Source organism: Oncorhynchus clarkii, chromosome 22 (genome assembly GCF_045791955.1).
Source record: "Oncorhynchus clarkii lewisi isolate Uvic-CL-2024 chromosome 22, UVic_Ocla_1.0, whole genome shotgun sequence".
Classification (NCBI taxonomy): Eukaryota; Metazoa; Chordata; class Actinopteri; order Salmoniformes; family Salmonidae; genus Oncorhynchus; species Oncorhynchus clarkii.
The window spans coordinates 283,246-303,463 of NC_092168.1; the positions used below are offsets into that span (position 1 = coordinate 283,246).

A 20,218-nucleotide genomic window follows, 5' to 3' on the forward strand; every position below is an offset into this window, starting at 1 on the left:
ATGCGCACACATATGCTGCAGGCATGGAAGCATGCTCGAACACACACACACACAAAAATCCAAGTTGATGCCAAGGATTTTACTACATAGAGAGACCTAACACATTATTAGCCTTACATTTTAAAGGCTCATAGCAAGTAATAAAACCATTATACCTGTCAGCTTTAACAATAGAACCGCTAAAACAGTCATTTTGACTGCTAATTTTGAAGTCATGCCTACTCTGTCCAACTTAGAGTAGGCTACACAGTGAGAGTGTGCATAATTGTACTTGCTGAACGACTTTCAATATCTGGGAAAATATCCACATTGGGCAGCAGGTGAGCAAGTGTCGGAGAATGTGGTGATGAGGCTTGTGGAACCTTGGCAAGGGGAGACATTTCACCATGGACAATTTCTTCACTTCGCTGTAATTCACTGTAACAAGTTGTTTGCGAAGAAAACAAATCTGGCCAGCACCAAGAACAAAGTGAGATGTGAGCTCCCTCCCTCTTCGCAAAATAAGGCACCGGCACAGCTGTTGTACTCCACAACGATGCTGAAGGATGACAAGATGACGGGACACAATGAGAAAACCGGAGACTATTAGGCATTACAACCAAAATGTGTCAAGCAAGTGAAAGTAATAAAAATGGTCAGCTGTTAGCACAAGGGATAAGAGCTAAATGAAATGCAACTGATGCCATTGCGTGAAGACGTGCACAAGCTGACAATAAGTAACTATTTTTCACTGCATTATGACATAATGCTTTGGAAAAACATTATCAGCTGCTACTCGCCTTTTCGAGACGCCTACAAGGGCCTACCCCGCCCTCCCTTCGGCAAATCAGATTACCACTCCCTTTTGCTCCTCCCTTCCTATAGTCGGAAACTCAAACAGGAAGTACCTGTGCTAAGGTCTCAACACCGATCGGTCGGAATCCATGCTTCAAGATTGTTTTGATCACACGAATTGGGATATGTTCCGATTAGCCTCAGAGAATAACATTGACGTTAACATTGACACGGTGCCTGCAATCATCAGGAAGTGTATAGCGGTGTCTATTAAAACCAGAAACCGTGGATAGATGGCGGCATTCGCGCAAACCTGAAAGCGCAAACCACCACATTTAACCATGGCAAGTTGTCTGGGAATATTGTTGGATAAAAACAGTGTAGTTATTCCCTCCGTAAGGAAATCAAACAGGTGAAACGTCAGTACAGAGACAAAGTGGAGTCGCAATTCTACAGCTCAGACACTAGACATATGTGGCAGGGTCTACAGACTATAATGAATTATAAATGGGTGCGTGCTCAGCCCCCTCCTGTACTCCCTGTTCACCCATGACTGCTTGGCCATGCACACCTCCAACTCAATCATCAAGACAGCCTACAGGGAGGAGGTGAGGGCCCTGGAGGAGTGGTGCAAGAAAAATAACCTCAACTTCAACAAAATGAAAGAGCTGATGATGGACTTTAGTAAACAGGGAGCATGCCCCTATCCACATCGATGGGACAGCAGTAGAGAAGATGGAAAGCTTCAAGTTCCTTGGCGTACACATCACTGAAAATCTGAAATGGTCCACCCACACAGTGTGGTGAAGAAGGCACAACAGCGCCTCTTCTTCCTCAGGAAGCTGAAGAAATGTGGCTTGGCCCTTATGACCGTCAAACTTTTACAGATGCACAGCTGAGGGTATCCTGTTGGAATGAATCATCGCCTGGTACAGCAACTGCACCGCCCGGTACAGCAACTGCACCGCCCGCAACCGCAGGGCTCTCCAGAGGGTGGTACGGTCTGCCCAACACATCACCGGGGGCACACTGCCTGCCCTCCAGGACACCTACAGCACCCGATTGTCACAGGACAGCCAAAAAGATCCTGAGGGACATCAATCACCTGAGCCACGGCCTGTTCACCCTGCTGTCATCCAGAAGGCGAGGTCTGTACAGGTGCATCAAAGCGGGGACCGAGAGACTGAAAAACAGCTTCTATCTTAAGGCCATCAGACTGTTAAATATCCATCACCGGACGGAAATTATAGGCATTTAGCAAGACACCCCCAATAAAGGAGTGGTTCTGCAGGTGGGAACCACAGACGACTTCTCAGTTCCTATGCTTCCTGGCTGATGTTTTGGTCACTTTTGAATGCTGGCGGTGCTTTCACTCTAGTGGTAACATGAGACGGAGTCTACAACCCACACAAGTGGCTCAGGTAGTGCAGCTCATCCAGGATGTCACATCAATGCGAGATGTGGCAAGAAGGTTTGCTGTGTCTGTCAGCGTAGTGTCCAGAGCATGGAGGCGCTACCAGGAGACAGGCCAGTACATCAGGAGACGTGGAGGAGGCCGTGTGAGGGCAACAACCCAGCAGCAGGACCGCTACCTCCGCCTGCAAGGAGGAGCAGGAGGAGCACTGCCAGAGCCCTGCAAAATTACCTCCAGCAGGCCACAAATGTGCATGTGTCTGCTCAAACGGTCAGAAACAGACTCCATGAGGGTGGTATGAGGGCCCGACCTCCACAGGTGGGGTTGTGCTTACAGCCCAACACCGTGCAGGATGTTTGGCATTTGCCAGAGAACACCAAGATTGGCAAATTCGCCACTGGCGCCCTGTGCTCTTCACAGATGAAAGCAGGTTCACACTGAGCACATGTGACAGTCTGGAGACACCGTGGAGAACGTTCTGCTGCCTGCAACATCCTCCAGCATGACCGGTTTGGCGGTGGGTCAGTCATGGTGTGGGGTGGCATTTCTTTGGGGGGCTGCATAGCCCTCCATGTGCTCGCCAGAGGTAGCCTGACTACCATTAGGTACCGAGATGAGATCCTCAGACCCTTTGTGAGACCATATGCTGTTGTGGTTGGCCCTGGGTTCCTCCTAATGCAAGACAATGCTAGACCTCATGTGGCTGGAGTGTGTCAGCAGTTCCTGCAAGAGGAAGGCATTGATGCTATGGACTGGCCCACCCGTTCCCCAGACCTGAATCCAATTGAGGACATATGGGACATCATGTCTCGCTCCATCCACCAACAGTCTGTGTGTTGCACCACAGACTGTCCAGGAGTTGGCGGATGCTTTAGTCCAGGTCTGGGAGGAGATCCCTCAGGAGACCATCCGCCACCTCATCAGGAGCATGCCCAGGCTTTGTAGGAAGGTCATACAGGCACGTGGAGGCCACACACACTACTGAGCCTCATTTGGACTTGTTTTAAGGACATTACATCAAAGTTGGATCAGCCTGTAGTGTGGTTTTCCACTTTAATTTTGAATGTGACTCCAAATCCAGACCTCCATGGGTTGATAAATTTGATTTACATTGAGCATTTTTGTGTGATTTTGTTGTCAGCACATTCAACTATGTAAAGAAAAAAGTATTTAATAAGAATATTTCATTCATTCAGTTCTAGGATGTGTTATTTTAGTGTTCCCTTTATTTTTTTGAGCAGTGTGTGTGTGTGTGTGTGTGTGTGTGTGTGTGTGTGTGTATATATATGTGTGTGTGTGTGTGTGTGTGTATATATATATATATTCTTATTAAATACTTTTTTCTTTACATAGTATATATATACACACACACACACACACACACACACACACACACACACACACACACACACACACACACACACACACACTACCAGTCAAAAGTTTTAGAGCACCTTCTCATTCAAGGGTTTTTCTTTATTTTTGCTATTTACTACATTGTAGAATAATAGTGAAGACATCAAAACTATGAAATAACACATTTGGAATTATGTAGTAACCTTCACTCTGGTGATTGTGGAGGCCAGGTCATCTAATGCAGCACTTATCACTCTCCTTGGTCAAATGGCCCTTACGCAGTCTGGAGGTGTGTTGGGTCATTGTCATGTTGAAAAACAAATGATATTCCCATTAAGTGCAAACCAGATGGGAATGCATATCACTGCAGAATTCTGTGGTAGCCATGCTGGTTAAATGTGCCTTGAATTCTAAATACATCACTGACAGTGTCACGAGTAAAGCACCATCACCTCCATGCTTCACGGTGGGAACCACACATGCGGAGATCATCCGTTCACCTACTCTACGTCTCACAAAGACACAGCGGTTGCAACCAAAAATCTCCAATTTGGACTCCAGACCAAAAGACAGATTTCCACCGGTCTAATCTCCATTGCTCGTGTTTCTTTGCCCAAGCAAGTTTCTTCTTATTAGTGTCCTTTAGTAGTGGTTTCTTTGCAGCAATTTGAGTCTCCTCTGAACAGTTGATGTCTAGATGTTACTTGAACTCTGTGAAGTATTTATTTGGGGTGCAGTCTGAGGTGCAGTTAACTTAAATTATCCATGTGTTATTTCGTAGTTTTGATGTCTTCACTGTTCTACAATGTAGAAAATAGTTTTTAAAAACTAAAGAAAAATCATTGAATGAGTAGGTGTTGTCCAAATGTACTGGTACTGTACGTAGACATGGAATCACTGGCCACTTTTTAATAATGGAACCCTATTCACTTTAATAATGTTTACATTCTGCTTTACTCATCTCATGTATATAGTGTTTCCTATTCTACTGTATTTTTGTTAATGCCACTCCGACATTGCTCGTCCTAATATTTATATTTCTTCCATTCTTTTACTGTTAGATTTGTGTATTGTTGTGAATTGTTAGATATTACTGCACTGTTGGAGCTAGGAACACAAGCATTTCGCTACACCCGCAATAACATGTGCTAAATATGTGTATGTGACCAATAAAATGTGATTTGCTTTTTGTGTTTGACTATTTATTAAGGCCACTTGGCGCTTATAAGGCTACTGATGTTTTCATCATTTGAAAACATGTCTTGACTGTGCGTCTTGGTGGTTGGGGTATTTTTTTATTTTGTCGAAAAATGCTATTCTATTATTGAAAATACAAAATAGAATTGTATTCTGTTTCCAAAGGCCTTCATAAACACAACCAAATTATTTTTGCGATAGCATACATGAAATCAGAATGACTGCTCATTAATTTTAAGGGGGGTCCCTCAAGTCCCAGCGGTTCTAGTGTTAGGTAAAGTTTCTGAATTGTCAACTGAATGTAACAGCATCCCCAGTCCTCTGTCCTATTACTGTTCTTCCCTCTTCCTCTCCAGCCAGCGCCAAGGCGGTGGTAGAAGAGTCCAGCAAGCTGGTGGAGTGGGTCGGCAACACCCGTAGCCTGCTCAAGAAGATCCTCTCGGAGGGCATGGACAACTGCCTGACCAATCTGGACAACGACCCTCAGGGCTACCTCTCCCAGCCCCTCACCCTGCTGGAGGCCGTGCTGCAGGAGTGCCACAACACCTTTACCTCCTGCTTCCACTCCTTCTACCCCAAGCCCGCTCTGCAGTGGGCCTGCCTCTGCGACTTGCTCAACTGCCTCGACCAGGTTGGTAAAAGAGAGAGGGAGCATTGTTGACCAAAATTGTGGGTTCAACATTAAGGTTGTTTGTTCAGTTCCCACACAGACTGCATAGACTTACAGATGTGGTCAAATATATGGGCCACTTTACAATGTAGTACAACGGAGCATAATGTTTAGTTTTTTTGTTTCATGGCTGTTTTTAACCTGTAGGCACCTGCAACTTACCACAGTTGAGACAAATTACACAGTAAATATGAATCATTTCCTCCAACCAAATTTAATTTAGAATAATTCAAGCTTTTTTTTTTTACTTGAAGTGAAAAATCTAAATTTCAGTTTTGATGTCAAACCCACGAACATTGGCGTTGCAAGTGCCATGCTGTATCAACTGAGCCACACAGGACTAAAGTCCCCCCTGCATGTAATATGTCATACTTTATTATCAATCCAAATCGATTACATCTCAAGGCTCAAAAATCTAAGAAACCCAGAACAAAAATATTGCGGAATTGCGTCAGATGCTCAATTAAGTGTTTTATGTTTAATAAAAAAATATATATTTTTATTTTTATTGGATGCAATTTTAAATATCAGACATCAGTACATCCAATTGGCTCAAACAATGGTTCACTGCACCTCAGACTCAGTCTACAAGGTAAGTGGTGATGCTAGGAGATGTCCATGAGCTCTACATTTTGAAGGCGTGAAGAGCCGAATAGGTGATCTCGCCAACAATGTGACCTGGGAGGCAGTTCCATATCTGAACAGTAGAGTGAAAGGAGCTTCTGGGGACAGATGTGAGAAACGCTACTAAAACGAGGAGCGGAAGGAGCTTCTGGGGGCAGACGTAAGAAACGATACCAAAACGAGGAGCAGAAGGAGCTTCTGGGGACAGACGTGAGAAACGATACTAAAACAAGGAGCGGAAGGAGCTTCTGGGGGCAGACGTGAGAAACGATACCAAAACGAGGAGCGGAAGGAGCTTCTGGGGGCAGACGTGAGAAACGATACTAAAACGAGGAGCGGAAGGAGCTTCTGGGGGCAGACGTGAGAAACGATACTAAAACGAGGAGCGGAAGGAGCTTCTGGGGGCAGACGTGAGAAACGATACTAAAACGAGGAGCGGAAGGAGCTTCTGGGGGCAGACGTGAGAAACGATACTAAAACGAGGAGCAGAAGGAGCTTCTGGGGGCAGACGTAAGAAACGATACTAAAACGAGGAGCGGAAGGAGCTTCTGGGGGCAGACGTGAGAAACGATACTAAAACGAGGAGCAGAAGGAGCTTCTGGGGGCAGACGTAAGAAACGATACTAAAACGAGGAGCGGAAGGAGCTTCTGGGGGCAGACGTGAGAAACGATACTAAAACGAGGAGCGGAAGGAGCTTCTGGGGGCAGACGTAAGAAACGATACCAAAACGAGGAGCAGAAGGAGCTTCTGGGGACAGACGTGAGAAACGATACTAAAACGAGGAGCGGAAGGAGCTTCTGGGGGCAGACGTAATAAAACGATACCAAAACGAGGAGCAGAAGGAGCTTCTGGGGACAGACGTGAGAAACGATACTAAAACGAGGAGTGGAAGGAGCTTCTGGGGGCAGACGTAAGAAACGATACCAAAACGAGGAGCGGAAGGAGCTTCTGGGGACAGACGTAAGAAACGATACCAAAACGAGGAGCGGAAGGAGCTTCTGGGGACAGACGTGAGAAACGATACTAAAACGAGGAGTAGAAGCTCCATCCTCCTCTCATTGCAAGTTACAAGAAAGTCTATGGGCCAAATGTCCCCTCCCCTTATGAAATTCAAACACCTGTGAAAACGTGATCTGTCCAAATGATCAGTGATGAACAAACGACACACCGGAACAAAGTTCCGTAGTTGTCGTGTCCCACAGTCTGTTGACAGACATTATGGTACCTGTCTGTCCACGAGAGATTAATACATGCATGAAGGTCAGACACTTTGGATAAAAGCGTCTGCTAAATGGCATATACTGTGGTCCTCTGAATACCGTACTTGCGTTCTAAATAGTAGGGATTTTGTGTATGCAATAAAATAACATTTTGTAGTTTCTTTTGTATGCTTTAAATGCGTGGACATCATACACATTTTGGCTTTTCATCCGTAGAATTCGATGCACCCTACTGAGGAAGAGTTGTTTATCGAGACACAATTGTAGTTTTCAACAGCTGAGGTACGCACTGTACCAAAATGGGGATTCAACGCAATTGCGCATTAATGACGCATTCTCAGTAGAATGAGCCTGGTATAATGTTATTTGTTGCTTACTGCGTTCGGTTTTACTAAACACATGGTTCGCTTGAGGTGCAGAAAGTATTTTAATTTGTCACTCTGAAATTCAAGTACTGGAATACTGTGGAAAACTGTAATTTTCTAAAATTGGTACTTGAAAAGTACAAGAATTATAATGGGATGAGAACAGATAATGATAAAATATGCTTATGAAAAATATTAGAAAAAAGTATTGGTCTTGCACATGAATTTCCTTGCAGACTACCTAGTTTTTTCCCCCTCGTGTTTTGCGCTGTGGTTGCCAGGCGAGCTTGCTCATTCCACCCACACTGCCACTCAGCCGGTAGGTACAGAACTGACTGATTAGGTGCCGCCAAACGTCACATCGAGAACTAAAATGCCGGGCAAATGTAGATTCAACGTTGCCTTTTGTGAGTATGAAACTTTTCAGTGATCTTTTATTTCAGCTCATGAAACATGGGACCAACACTTTACATGTTGCGTTTTATATTTTTGTTCAGTGTAGTTTACCCAGTTGTTTTACCACTACATCACTGGACCCAACCAACACGCTACAGAGCAAAAAATGTCAGACTGACATTGCGAGCATGGGTGAATCGGCCCTGGAGAGTCACATGAAGGAGGGAAGACACAGCGCTGCGTCTTGCACTGGGCACCAGTTCTACATTGTGGCTTTTTCTTTGTAACAACCTCCAGAGCTTTTTTGCCAAGCGCCTCATTCACGGGCCACCCGCCCTTCTCTCAACCTCTGACACTAAAGCTGCCAGTCGGAAGCAAGACATGTTTTCCTAGCTATTAAGTAGTACATTCCCAAATTCCCCCAAAAAACAGTAATTAAAATGGAATTGTGTAGTAATGCAAATAGGAAATGTGTGTTCACCAGTAGGTATGTCCCAAAACTCTGCTCATCACTACTCAAATTACAACATCATCAGTACTGACTTACCACTCATGTATGTAGTAAATAAGTAGTGAAACTGTATTATTGAGTAGAACTTGTAAGTTAGTGATGAATAATGTTTGATTTATTTTTTTGCGGTTGTGGAAATATACTGTCATCTGATGTCGACTAGAAACAATTGCAAAATATAACCTATTACAAATTGATGGTCCTTGAAAATAAATATTGAAAAAGTACTTGAAAGTCCGTGAATGTGTCTTTCCACTGTCTGTACGAACCCTGTAAACAGTACATTCACACTAGTATGTAGTACTACTAGTACAGAGTATGCCCTTTAAGTAAGTAGTAGGCAAGTCAGATTTCAGACACGGCCAGTGTCTTGGTTGCTATCACAATGGCTCCTCTAAGCTTTTGTGTACCAAAATGAACTAAAAGAAAGACACAGCTAGTGATCATTTAGGTTAGAATGTATTCTGGCTCATGTATTCTGGCTCATGTATTCTGGCTCATGTTATCTGGCTCATGTTATCTGGCTCATGTTATCTGGCACATGTTATCTGGCACATGTTATCTGGCACATGTTATCTGGCACATGTTATCTGGCACATGTTATCTGGCTCATGTTATCTGGCTCATGTTATCTGCCACCTCACCCACCCTGTTTTCCCCTCTCCCTTTCACCAGGACATCGCCGAGGCCAACTTCCGCACATCGAGCAGCCGACTGTTGGCAGCGGTGATGTCTGCGCTGTGCAACACATCAGTCAAGCTGTCATCCATCTTGCCCATTGCGTACGACGGCGAAGTGATGCTGCGCTCGCTGGTCAAACAGGTCAGCACGGAGAATGACTCGGCGCTCGCACACCGCTTCCCCCTGCTGGTGGAGCACATGGAGAAACTCAGCCATGTGAGTGAAAGCAAAATTTCAACACAATGTGTGACCAATGAGGACCTGTATTCAAAAAGCATCTCCCAGTTGGAGAGTTGGTACAGGTTCAGTTTTCCAGGTTTATGTAATCTTCATTATTATCTAAAAAGCTCAACTTAGGTCAGCACTCCTGCTCTGAGACTTTTTGTGAATATCCCATATCTAGCGCAGGGGTTGGCAACCTATCTTGACCTGTTTTACTGTTGTAACACACTCCTATTAAAATGTGTTATCATTGAAATAGATTTAGTTGTCATTTAAATACAATCAGACTATTGCTGACCTTTTCTTTAGCTTTCTTTCTCTCCTTTTCTCCTCTCGCCTTTCAGAGGGAGGAGAACCTGATGGGGATGGCCAGTTTCCGGGAGGTTCTTGAGAAGATGCTGGTGATCGTGGTGCTACCGGTGAGGAAAAGCCTGAGGAAGGAGGTAGAGGTCTTCTCCCCCCACCTGGTCTCCAACACCTGTGGCCTGCTGGCCAGCATCGTCTCTGAGCTCACCGCCTCTGCCCTAGGCTCCGAGGTAAAGAACATACACATGCGCATGTGCACTCCGCACACACACTGTCTCACACACATTCTATATGTGGTTTATGTGTAAAGAGAGAGCTCAAGGTTTGTGTTTGGGATTTAACTCATTACCAGGTTCTATCTATTCAGGGATTGAACAGAACAATACAGGACATTGATATTGTTTGCATTTTTACAAATTAAATCTAGTCCTATTCCTTTTGCTGGGTTGGCTGGATTCATAATTGAATCGGCCTTCCCCAATTTAGTCTAAATCAAGTTTAGACCTGACTCCAGTGCAAATATAGTGCTCTGTTGGGGTTGTCATTCAGCTTTGATATCCACCATTTACACTATTGTTTCATTGCAATTTTAATATTAATTTAATAAAATGTTCATCAAATGTTAATCTGCATTCAATATATAGTTTGAAAATTATAATAACAAAACAGAGAACCTAAAAAAAAACGTCAGAATGACTTATCTTGTTTACAAGACACTGAGTCCCTTGGGGGAGTGACGTCTCTCTCTCTGTCCAACCACATTTCCATCTGTTTCGCTGTACCCCCAGCGGCCAAAGGTTGCATTCTCAACACTCAGTCTCAATCACTCTGGCACCCTGTCATCATGACAACAGCCCCAGCTGCTTTTCAAAACCCATTGTTTATGTTGTCATGGAAACTGCTTTTGTTCCCTTTTGGGCCCTGGATATCCTTGTAACAACAACAGGCAGGCTTTCTGGCCAAATATGTGTTGCATAAATAGCAAGGTGACTAATGCTAACCACACTACATAGATCAGGACATCCTCATAGTAATGTTTCTGGCTGACGTCATGGTCATGAGGTTGTATCATTCATTGTCTTGTACAATAACAATGAAAAGTCCCTCATGTTTATTCACCTCAGTACTACCACCTGGTGGAATTATAAAGCTCATAAATAATACACATTTGGCACATAGTCTTAATGATGTAATTAACTTTTTGTTAACTGGTTTTCTGGTTGACAAGACATCATGTAACCAGATTAGAACCAATTAGTCTCTGTTAAAACCAGATAAAGACATATATTTTTCATGACAAGATCAAGGCGCCGTGAAAAATATTTTGGTTATTGTCTGCTCAGATTACAACCAGATAAATACAAATTTTTCTCGTTGCTAAAATGACTTTAATATACAACCAGTACATGACCACATAAAAACGATTTAAAAGACACCATAATGACTGGTCTCTTCGTCTGTCCCAGGTGGACGGTCTGAACTCGCTTCACTCTGTGAAGTCCACTCCCAATCGCTTCACCAAGACGAGCCAGGGCCGCAGCTGGAACACAGGCAACGGCTCTCCGGATGCCATCTGTCTGACAGTGGACAAGCCTGGCGTGGTGCTGGTGGGCTTTTGTGTCTACGGCGGTGGAGGCATCCATGAGTACGAGTTGGAGGTGCTGGCTGATGATGTAAGAGTTTTAGATCTACCTTTAATTCTGTGTTAATTTTGGCAGATATTTTACATTTAGTTTGTCTTTTGACTAATAACTTTTAGTCATTTCGTCAGTCTTAGTTTTTGTTATTAGTTGACTCAAAGTCCACAACCTTTTAGTCAGTGATTTTAGTCAATGCATTTTTTCTTCTTCTCTAGATTACCTCTTTAGATTGACCTCTAACTTCCATCATGTGCACATTCAGATAACCTTGTCCAACTACAATCCCCTGCTATATCTTAGCTGGCAATATTTCTATTGTGACATATGACAACCATAGTTCCCCATGAGTAATCATAGGCTACGAAGCTGGCTGCCGGTTAAACAATTTACAACTCCGATTTTCTCCCCGTCATAACCGTACAAGGTGGGTAAATAACAGTGATGTCCTTAAGACCCCGAGGGTGGTAACAGCACACCTGGCTACTCATGTGATCAGATGAACATTTACAGACCCCGAGGGTGGTAATAGCACACCTGGCTACTCATGTGATCAGATCAACATTTACAGACCCCGAGGGTGGTAACAGCACACCTGGCTACTCATGTAATCAGATCAACATTCACAGACCCCGAGGGTGGTAACAGCACACCTGGCTACTCGTGATCAGATCAACATTTACAGACCCCGAGGGTGGTAACAGCACACCCGGCTACTCATGTGATCAGATCAACATTTGCCAATATGAAAGTAAGAGAGAGGAGACATTGAGTTTATTTGTTCTTGCTCACAGATGAAACGCAGAATTTACGTTACTAATAATTGCAAAACACTCATTTAAAATACATAAGACATAATATGTGACATAAATAGAATATTGAATAGTTGCAAACATTACATTAAATATTAAAATATGATTTAAAAGAATAACATTTTTGGGAGAACCATTTAAGAGCTAGAGTTATTATACAGTCTGATAGCAGTGGGTAGAGTGGCGTTACACAGGCGATTTGTACGGGCAGTTATACAGGACAGGTATACAGTCTGATAGCAGTGGGTAGAGTGGCGTTTCACAGGCGGTTTGTACGGGCAGTTATACAGGACAGGTATACAGTCTGATAGCAGTGGGTAGAGTGGCATTTCACAGGCGGTTTGTACGGGCAGTTATACAGGACAGGTATACAGTCTGATAGCAGTGGGTAGAGTGGCATTCCACAGGCGGTTTGTACGGGCAGTTATACAGGACAGGTATACAGTCTGATAGCAGTGGGTAGAGTGGCATTTCACAGGCGGTTTGTACGGGCAGTTATACAGGACAGGTATACAGTCTGATAGCAGTGGGTAGAGTGGCATTTCACAGGCGGTTTGTACGGGCAGTTATACAGGACAGGTATACAGTCTGATAGCAGTGGGTAGAGTGGCATTTCACAGGCGGTTTGTACGGGCAGTTATACAGGACAGGTATACAGTCTGATAGCAGTGGGTAGAGTGGCATTTCACAGGCGGTTTGTACGGGCAGTTATACAGGACAGGTATACAGTCTGATAGCAGTGGGTAGAGTGGCATTTCACAGGCGGTTTGTACGGGCAGTTATACAGGACAGGTATACAGTCTGATAGCAGTGGGTAGAGTGGCATTTCACAGGCGGTTTGTACGGGCAGTTATACAGGACAGGTATACAGTCTGATAGCAGTGGGTAGAGTGGCGTTACACAGGCGGTTTGTATGGGCAGTTATACAGGACAGGTATACAGTCTGATAGCAGTGGGTAGAGTGGCGTTTCACAGGCGGTTTGTATGGGCAGTTATACAGGACAGGTATACAGTCTGATAGCAGTGGGTAGAGTGGCATTTCACAGGCGGTTTGTACGGACAGTTATACAGGACAGGTATACAGTCTGATAGCCATTGGTCAATCTATAAAAAAATGGGAAACTTCATGTATATGCCCATGATACTATTATGTATGCTATTGCCCCGACTGTTTATCTGGCTGTGTCAAAACTACAGTCAGATTTTATAGTTATGTAAGAATCTATTTCGTGCCCTTTGTTTTGTTACAAGGGACAGTTTTCATACTCATCACTGCATCCTGTATCAAAAGGTTGGCTAGACTTGACTCGTCAACTTACACACAGCTCTGACACACACACTTATCCCACTAGGCATGCCACCAGGGGTCTTTTCACAGTCCCCAAATCCAGAACAAATTCAAGACAACGTACAGTATTATAAAGAGCCCTTATTGCATGGAACTTCCTTCCATCTCATATTGATCAAATAAACAGCAAACCTGGTTTCAAAAAACAGATAAAGCAACACCTCACGGCACAACGCCTCTCCCCTATTTGACCTAGATAGTTTGTGGGTATGCATTGATATGTAGGCTACGTGTGCCTTTAAAATAAATAATACGTAGTTCTGTCCTTGAGCTTTTTTTGTCTATTGATGTTCTTAATTATGTCATTCTGTATTATGTTTCATGTTTTGTGTGGAACCCCAGGAAGAGTAGCTGCTGCTTTTGCAACATCTAATGGGGATCCTAATAAAATACCAAATACCAATCCCTTGCTGATTTAAAACTTGTGCTTAATATGGGCGAAACGAGATACATTTTTACGAGAGTTTAAAAACATGTATCAGGTGAACTACATGTTTACTCATTAGATGGTCCTCCACTCAAAAGTTTTCCCGCATATAAATACTTAGGCATTTTATATGGATTTGATGTTTTAAAAAACGTAGGTGAGCTGGTTAAGAAACTAAGATTTAAAGTTGGCTTTATCTACAGAAACATCGTCTTTCTCTAAGCAGTAGGAAGCAGATTATTCAGTCAACCTTTTTATCTGTTCTTGATTATGGTGTTATTATTTATCAAAGTGCAGCTATGATAAGAGAATTATGTTCCCCATTTACATAACCCAATTTAATTATATTACTCTGTCTGCAAACCATAATTTGTAAGATCCTGGTCGAATGAAACAGACGGAGGCCCAGCTAGAATAGTCAAAAAGGTTTATTCACGAGAACGTTCTGGTGTGCACAGTACAAAGACCTTCATTTTATAGTGACACACATACTTCCACACAAAACATTAGTTATCATACGCCCACACTGTCCTGCTACCCCTCCGACCCTGGCAGTTCTCAGTGCCCCAGGCAAGGTCGGCCCCGACTCTTGCTCAGACAGTCCGTTATCAAGATACTAGATATATTGTCACCAAAACATTAATTAGGACTACGAACTACACTCTCAGATATAATTCTACTGACTAAATCACACGCAGCATTAAAATAGTTGAATGATTCTAATCAATGTCATACCATCATATGGTTTCAGAGTTATGGTTTCAGAGGGTAATATTCTAATCATTCTAATCGTATAATTCTATTAACAAGCTGCTAATACCTTTTAACCCTTTGGATGACATCTTCCGGCGCACAATGTCGTCCGGGTTTGGCCGGGGTATGCCATCATTGTAAATAAGAATTTGTTCTTTAACGAACTTGCCTAGTTAAATAAAGGTTACATTTTAAAAACAAATGCTGAAAAAATGCTTACAGGGGACAGTTGTCATACTCATCACTGCATTCTGTATCAAAAGGTTGGCTGGACTTCGCTAAAGACCCATAGATGCCTACATTACACCCTTTTTGGCTACAAGGTTCTACTTCATAAACTTCCGTCTTGTCTAACTTTGCTGTTGAAGTGTAGACACCTGAGTTGCATAACCTGTTCACACGATTGGTTACAGTTACAGTTCGTCCTTTAAAAGTTGCAGCGTACTGGAGCCCAGCTTGCATGGTGTCACAGAATTATATGGCACGTTATTTAAGTGTCAACCACTGTTACCGTTACTGCTAGTTTAAAAAAAAATATATATATATACACTGCTCAAAAAAATAAAGGGAACACTTAAACAACACAATGTAACTCCAAGTCAATCACACTTCTGTGAAATCAAACTGTCCACTTAGAAAGCAACACTGATTGACAATACATTTCACATGCTGTTGTGCAAATGGAATAGACAACCGGTGGAAATTTTAGGCAATTAGCAAAATTGCACATTTGTGGCCTGCTGGAGGTCATTTTGCAGGGCTCTGGCAGTGCTCCTCCTGCTCCTCCTTGCACACAAAGGCGGAGGTAAGCGGGCCTGCTGCTGGGTTGTTGCCCTGCTACGGCCTCCTCCACGTCTCCTGATGTACTGGCCTGTCTCCTAATGGCGCCTCCATGCTCTGGACACTACGCTGACAGACACAGCAAACCTTCTTGCCACAGCTCGCATTGATGTGCCATCCTGGATGAGCTGCACTACCTGAGCCACTTGTGTGGGTTGTGACCAAAACATCAGCCAGGAAGCATAGGAACTGAGAAGTGGTCTGTGGTCCCCACCTGCAGAACCACTCCTTTATTGGGGGTGTCTTGCTAAATGCCTATAATTTCCACCTGTTGTCTATTCCATTTGCACAACAGCATGTGAAATGTATTGTCAATCAGTGTTGCTTCCTAAGTGGACAGTTTGATTTCACAGAAGTGTGATTGACTTGGAGTTACATTGTGTTGTTTAAGTGTTCCCTTTATTTTTTTGAGCTGAGATAAAGCAAAGCAGTGTGACACCAACAACAGAGTTACACATGGAATAAACAAACATACAGTCAATAACACAATAGTGTGGGTGGGTGCTGCTATGGTGACCAGTGAGCTGAGATAAGGCGGGGCTTTACCTAACAAAGACTTATAGATGTCCTGGAGCCAGTGGGTTTGGCGACGAGTATGGAGCGAGGGCCAGCCAACGAGAGCATACAGGTCGCAGTGGTGGGTAGTGTATGGGGCTTTGGTGACAAAACAGATGGCACTGTGATCGACTGCATCCAATTTGCTGAGTAGAGTGTTGGAGGCTATTTTGTAAATGACATCGCCGAAGTCAAGGATCAGTAGGATAGTCAGTTTTACGAGGGTATGTTTAGCAGCATGAGTGAAGGATGCTTTGTTGTGAAATAGCCCTTTGTCCACTGATCTCCACGGATGGTTGTCGGCATGGTTGTAATGCTCTGCAAAAACACATTCACTTTTTTAGTACACAAATTTTACTTTTATTTTTTAGGGGGAACAGGTAGCACCATAGAAAGAAGCTCGTGGTTACAGTCCTAACCCTGGAACAGGTAGCACCATAGATAGAAGCTGGTGGTTACAGTCCTAACCCTGGAACAGGTAGTTACAGTCCTAACCCTGGAACAGGTAGCACCATAGAAAGAAGCTGGTGGTTACAGTCCTAACCCTGGAACAGGTAGCACCATAGAAAGAAGCTGGTGGTTACAGTCCTAACCCTGGAACAGGTAGCACCATAGAAAGAAGCTGGTGGTTACAGTCCTAACCCTGGAACAGGTAGCACCATAGAAAGAAGCTGGTGGTTACAGTCCTAACCCTGGAACATGTAGCACCATAGAAAGAAGCTGGTGGTTACAGTCCTAACCCTGGAACAGGAAAGAGCGGTCACGACAACGCAGACGGAAATTCCAAATAGTCTTCATAATGTCCACAGAAACATGTCAAACGTTTTTTATAATCATTCCTCATGTAGTTTTTAAAATATATATTCAATAATATATCAACTTGAGTGTGTAGGTGTTTCAATAACAGCGGGAGGAACAATGGAGGCTTTACTCTGTAGCACAAAAACTCACTCTGAAAGCCCCCACCTATCCACTTACACAATGTCATCTTTCACGCTCATTTTTCAAAATAAACGCCTGAAACTATGTCTAAAGACTGTTGACACCTTAGGGAAGCCAGAGAAAAATGAATCTGGTTGATATCCCTTTAAATTGAGGATAGACATGCATAGGAACAGAAGGGTTTCAAAATAAGAGGCACTTCCTGATTGGATTTTCCTCAGGGTTTCGCCTGCAATATCAGTCCTGTTATACTCACAGACAATATTTTGACAGTTTTGGAAACTTTAGTGTTTTCTATCATAATCTATAAATGATATGCATATTCTAGCATCTGTTCCTGAGAAATAGGCCGTTTAGTTTGGGAATGTTATTTTTCCAAACATAAAAATAGTGCCCCCTAGCTTCCAGAGGTTAAAGTGTTGCTCTGTGCTACGCAGTGGGGCGGCTCCACCCCCCTTCCTCCTCCCTTCCCTATGGGCTAGGTCAGTCTTCTGTGTGTGGCTCTGCGGCCCATCCCGTGCCCCCTGCCCTCGTGCCTTGAACCTCACGCACCCATCGCTATTTCAGTGGATACAGCTGGAGGAACTGCAAGGCAATCCCTTAAATTAATAATAATAATTTCTTTGTTGGAAAATAAGAACTTAAGGAATGATTTGTACCAAATACAATGCTCTTCGTTTTAGAGATGTTCAGGACCAGTTTATTACTGGCCACCATTCCAAAACAGAACTGCAACTCTTTCTTAAGAGTTTCTGTTCGTCATGGGTATTTCCTGCCTGAGTTTGCCCACTTTGCCAATGAAATAATCATTAAAATAATTGGCAACATCAAATAGTTTTGTGATGAATAAGCAGTCTGATTCGATGACAGATGGAGTTGAATTTGTCTTTCTGCCCATAATTTCATTTAAAGTACTCAAGTTTTTTTTTATATCATTGATCTTAGTTTCATAGTAAAGTTTCTTCTTTTTGTTGAGTTTAGTCACATAATTTCAGAATTTGTAGTAAGCCAGTCAGATGTGCACCCAGACTTACTCCCTTTGCCCCATCTCTTTCCACTTTACAGGTCTTCAATTTGTCATCAATCCATGGAGCCTTAACAGTTCTAACAGTCAGTTTCTTAACAGGTGCATGTTTATCAATAATTGGAAGAAGCAATTTCAAGTGCAGCGTCTGGATGCTCCTCATTAATCACATCAGACAAACAAATATGATTAACATCAGTCACAGCAAAATATTTTGTAAGATCACTTATACACTATTGAAGGCCCAGCTGTTGGATCCTTGGCTTTCCTGGATATAGCCACTATATCGTGATCACTCCACATCCAATGGGTACAGATACAGCTTTTGAACAAAGTTCTATAGTCAGTATTAGTAAAAATGTGATCAATATATGTGGATGATCTTGTTCCTGTAGTGTTTGTAAATACTCTGGTTGGTTGATTAATAACCTGAACCAGATTACAGGCACTGGTTACAGTGAGAAGCTTCCTCTTGAGCGGACAGCTTGATGAAAACCAGCCAATATTCAGGTCCCCAAGAAAGTAGACCTCTGTTTACATCACAAACACTATCAGGCATTTCACACACATTATTTAGATACTGACGGTTAGCACTTGGTGGCCTATAGCAACAGCCCAAAATAAAAAGCTTTCGATGTTCCAAGTGAACCTGCCACCACAACATTTCAATAACAGTTGACATAAGATCTTCTCTAAGCATTATAGAGATATGGCTCTGAATATACATATATATATATATATCACACATACATACATACATATACACAGCAACACCTCCCCCATAAGCAAGAGTGACTGGTGCACTTCACAAAATAGATGGCTTCATGGGGAAGTAAAATTATGTGAATATATTGAAGCAACTTCTCAAGACATCAGTTAAAGCTTGGTCGCAAATGGGTCTTCCAAATGGACAATGACCCCAAGCATACTTTCAAAGTTGTGGAAAAAAGTCTTAAGGACAACAAAGTCAAGGTATTGGAGTGGTCATCACAAAGCCCTGACCTCAATCCTATAGAACATTTGTGGTCCAAACTGAAAAAGTATGTGCGAGCAAGGAGGCCTACAAACCTGTCTGTTACACCAGCTCTGTCTGGAGGAATGGGCCAAAATTCACCCAACTTATTGTGGGAAGCTTGTGGAAGGCTACCTGAAAATGTTTGACCAAAGGCAATGCTGCTAAATTCTATTTGAGTGTATGTAAACTTCTGACCCACTGGGAATGTGATGAAAGAAATAAAAGCTGAAATAAATCATTCTCTCGACTATTATTCTGACATTTCACATTCTTAAAATAAAGTGGTGATCCTAACTGACCTATGACAGGCAATTTTTACTAGGTTTAAATGTCATGAATTGTTTAAATGTATTTGGCTAAGGAGTATGTATGTGAACTTCCAACTTCAACTGTTAGCAGTCCCAGCAACTGATGCTTTGTGGGATTCAACATAAGAAGCTAGGTAGCCACCAATAACTTTCCAATATACTTTTAAACAACACATTTTCCGAGCTCGTCCTCGTTCCGCGTACCATAGGAAGTGACGCTATTCCAGGAGACACAGTAGAATGGTCTGACTACAGAAGATATGTCGTTGTCATTCAGTTGTTTTATTTTCTATGTTTTTTTGTTTGATACAACGTGTTGGAAGATTTTAGGTCCCTCTGAACTAGCTCCTATAGTCACAGTTCGCTACAGTTCGCTACTATCGCTTTTCAACAGTCAAAGTTAAAAAATTGCTGGAGGTATTTAAGCTTCCCTAGGAATTCTTAACTTTTTGTTTCTCACCACTTCTCTACTTTCTCTCTTTCCCCTCTACCCTTCTCCCCCTCCAGGCCCAGACGGAGCACCCTGGGGATTCGGTCCACACCCACAGGTGGACGTCTCTGGAGCTGGTCAAGGGAACCTACAGCACTGATGACTCTCCCAGCGACATTGCCGAGATACGCCTCGACAAGGCCGTGCCACTGAAGGTACACAGGACTAGAATTATGTGCCCTATTCAGTAGTGATGTGGGGGGAAAATCGATTGTTACAAAATGTAATTTTTGGGGGAATATTTCAAATTGATATTTGACTCCCAAGTATCGATTTGTAAATAAATTCAAATCTCTTTTTTTTTTTATTTTATTTTTTTATGTTAGCTAG

At 43.0% G+C, this 20,218-nt stretch overlaps 1 protein-coding gene across 1 annotated transcript in view; it reads left to right on the forward strand.

Moving 5' to 3' along the window:
- Positions 1-20,218, forward strand: part of LOC139380072 (E3 ubiquitin-protein ligase MYCBP2-like) — a 275,571-nt gene that overhangs the window by 141,901 nt on the left and 113,452 nt on the right. Inside the window, exons 30-34 of the mRNA XM_071122535.1 lie at positions 5,098-5,372; positions 9,204-9,425; positions 9,776-9,967; positions 11,204-11,410; positions 19,906-20,043. Coding sequence (XP_070978636.1) covers positions 5,098-5,372; positions 9,204-9,425; positions 9,776-9,967; positions 11,204-11,410; positions 19,906-20,043 — 1,034 coding nt within the window. The remainder of the gene's footprint in view (positions 1-5,097; positions 5,373-9,203; positions 9,426-9,775; positions 9,968-11,203; positions 11,411-19,905; positions 20,044-20,218) is intronic.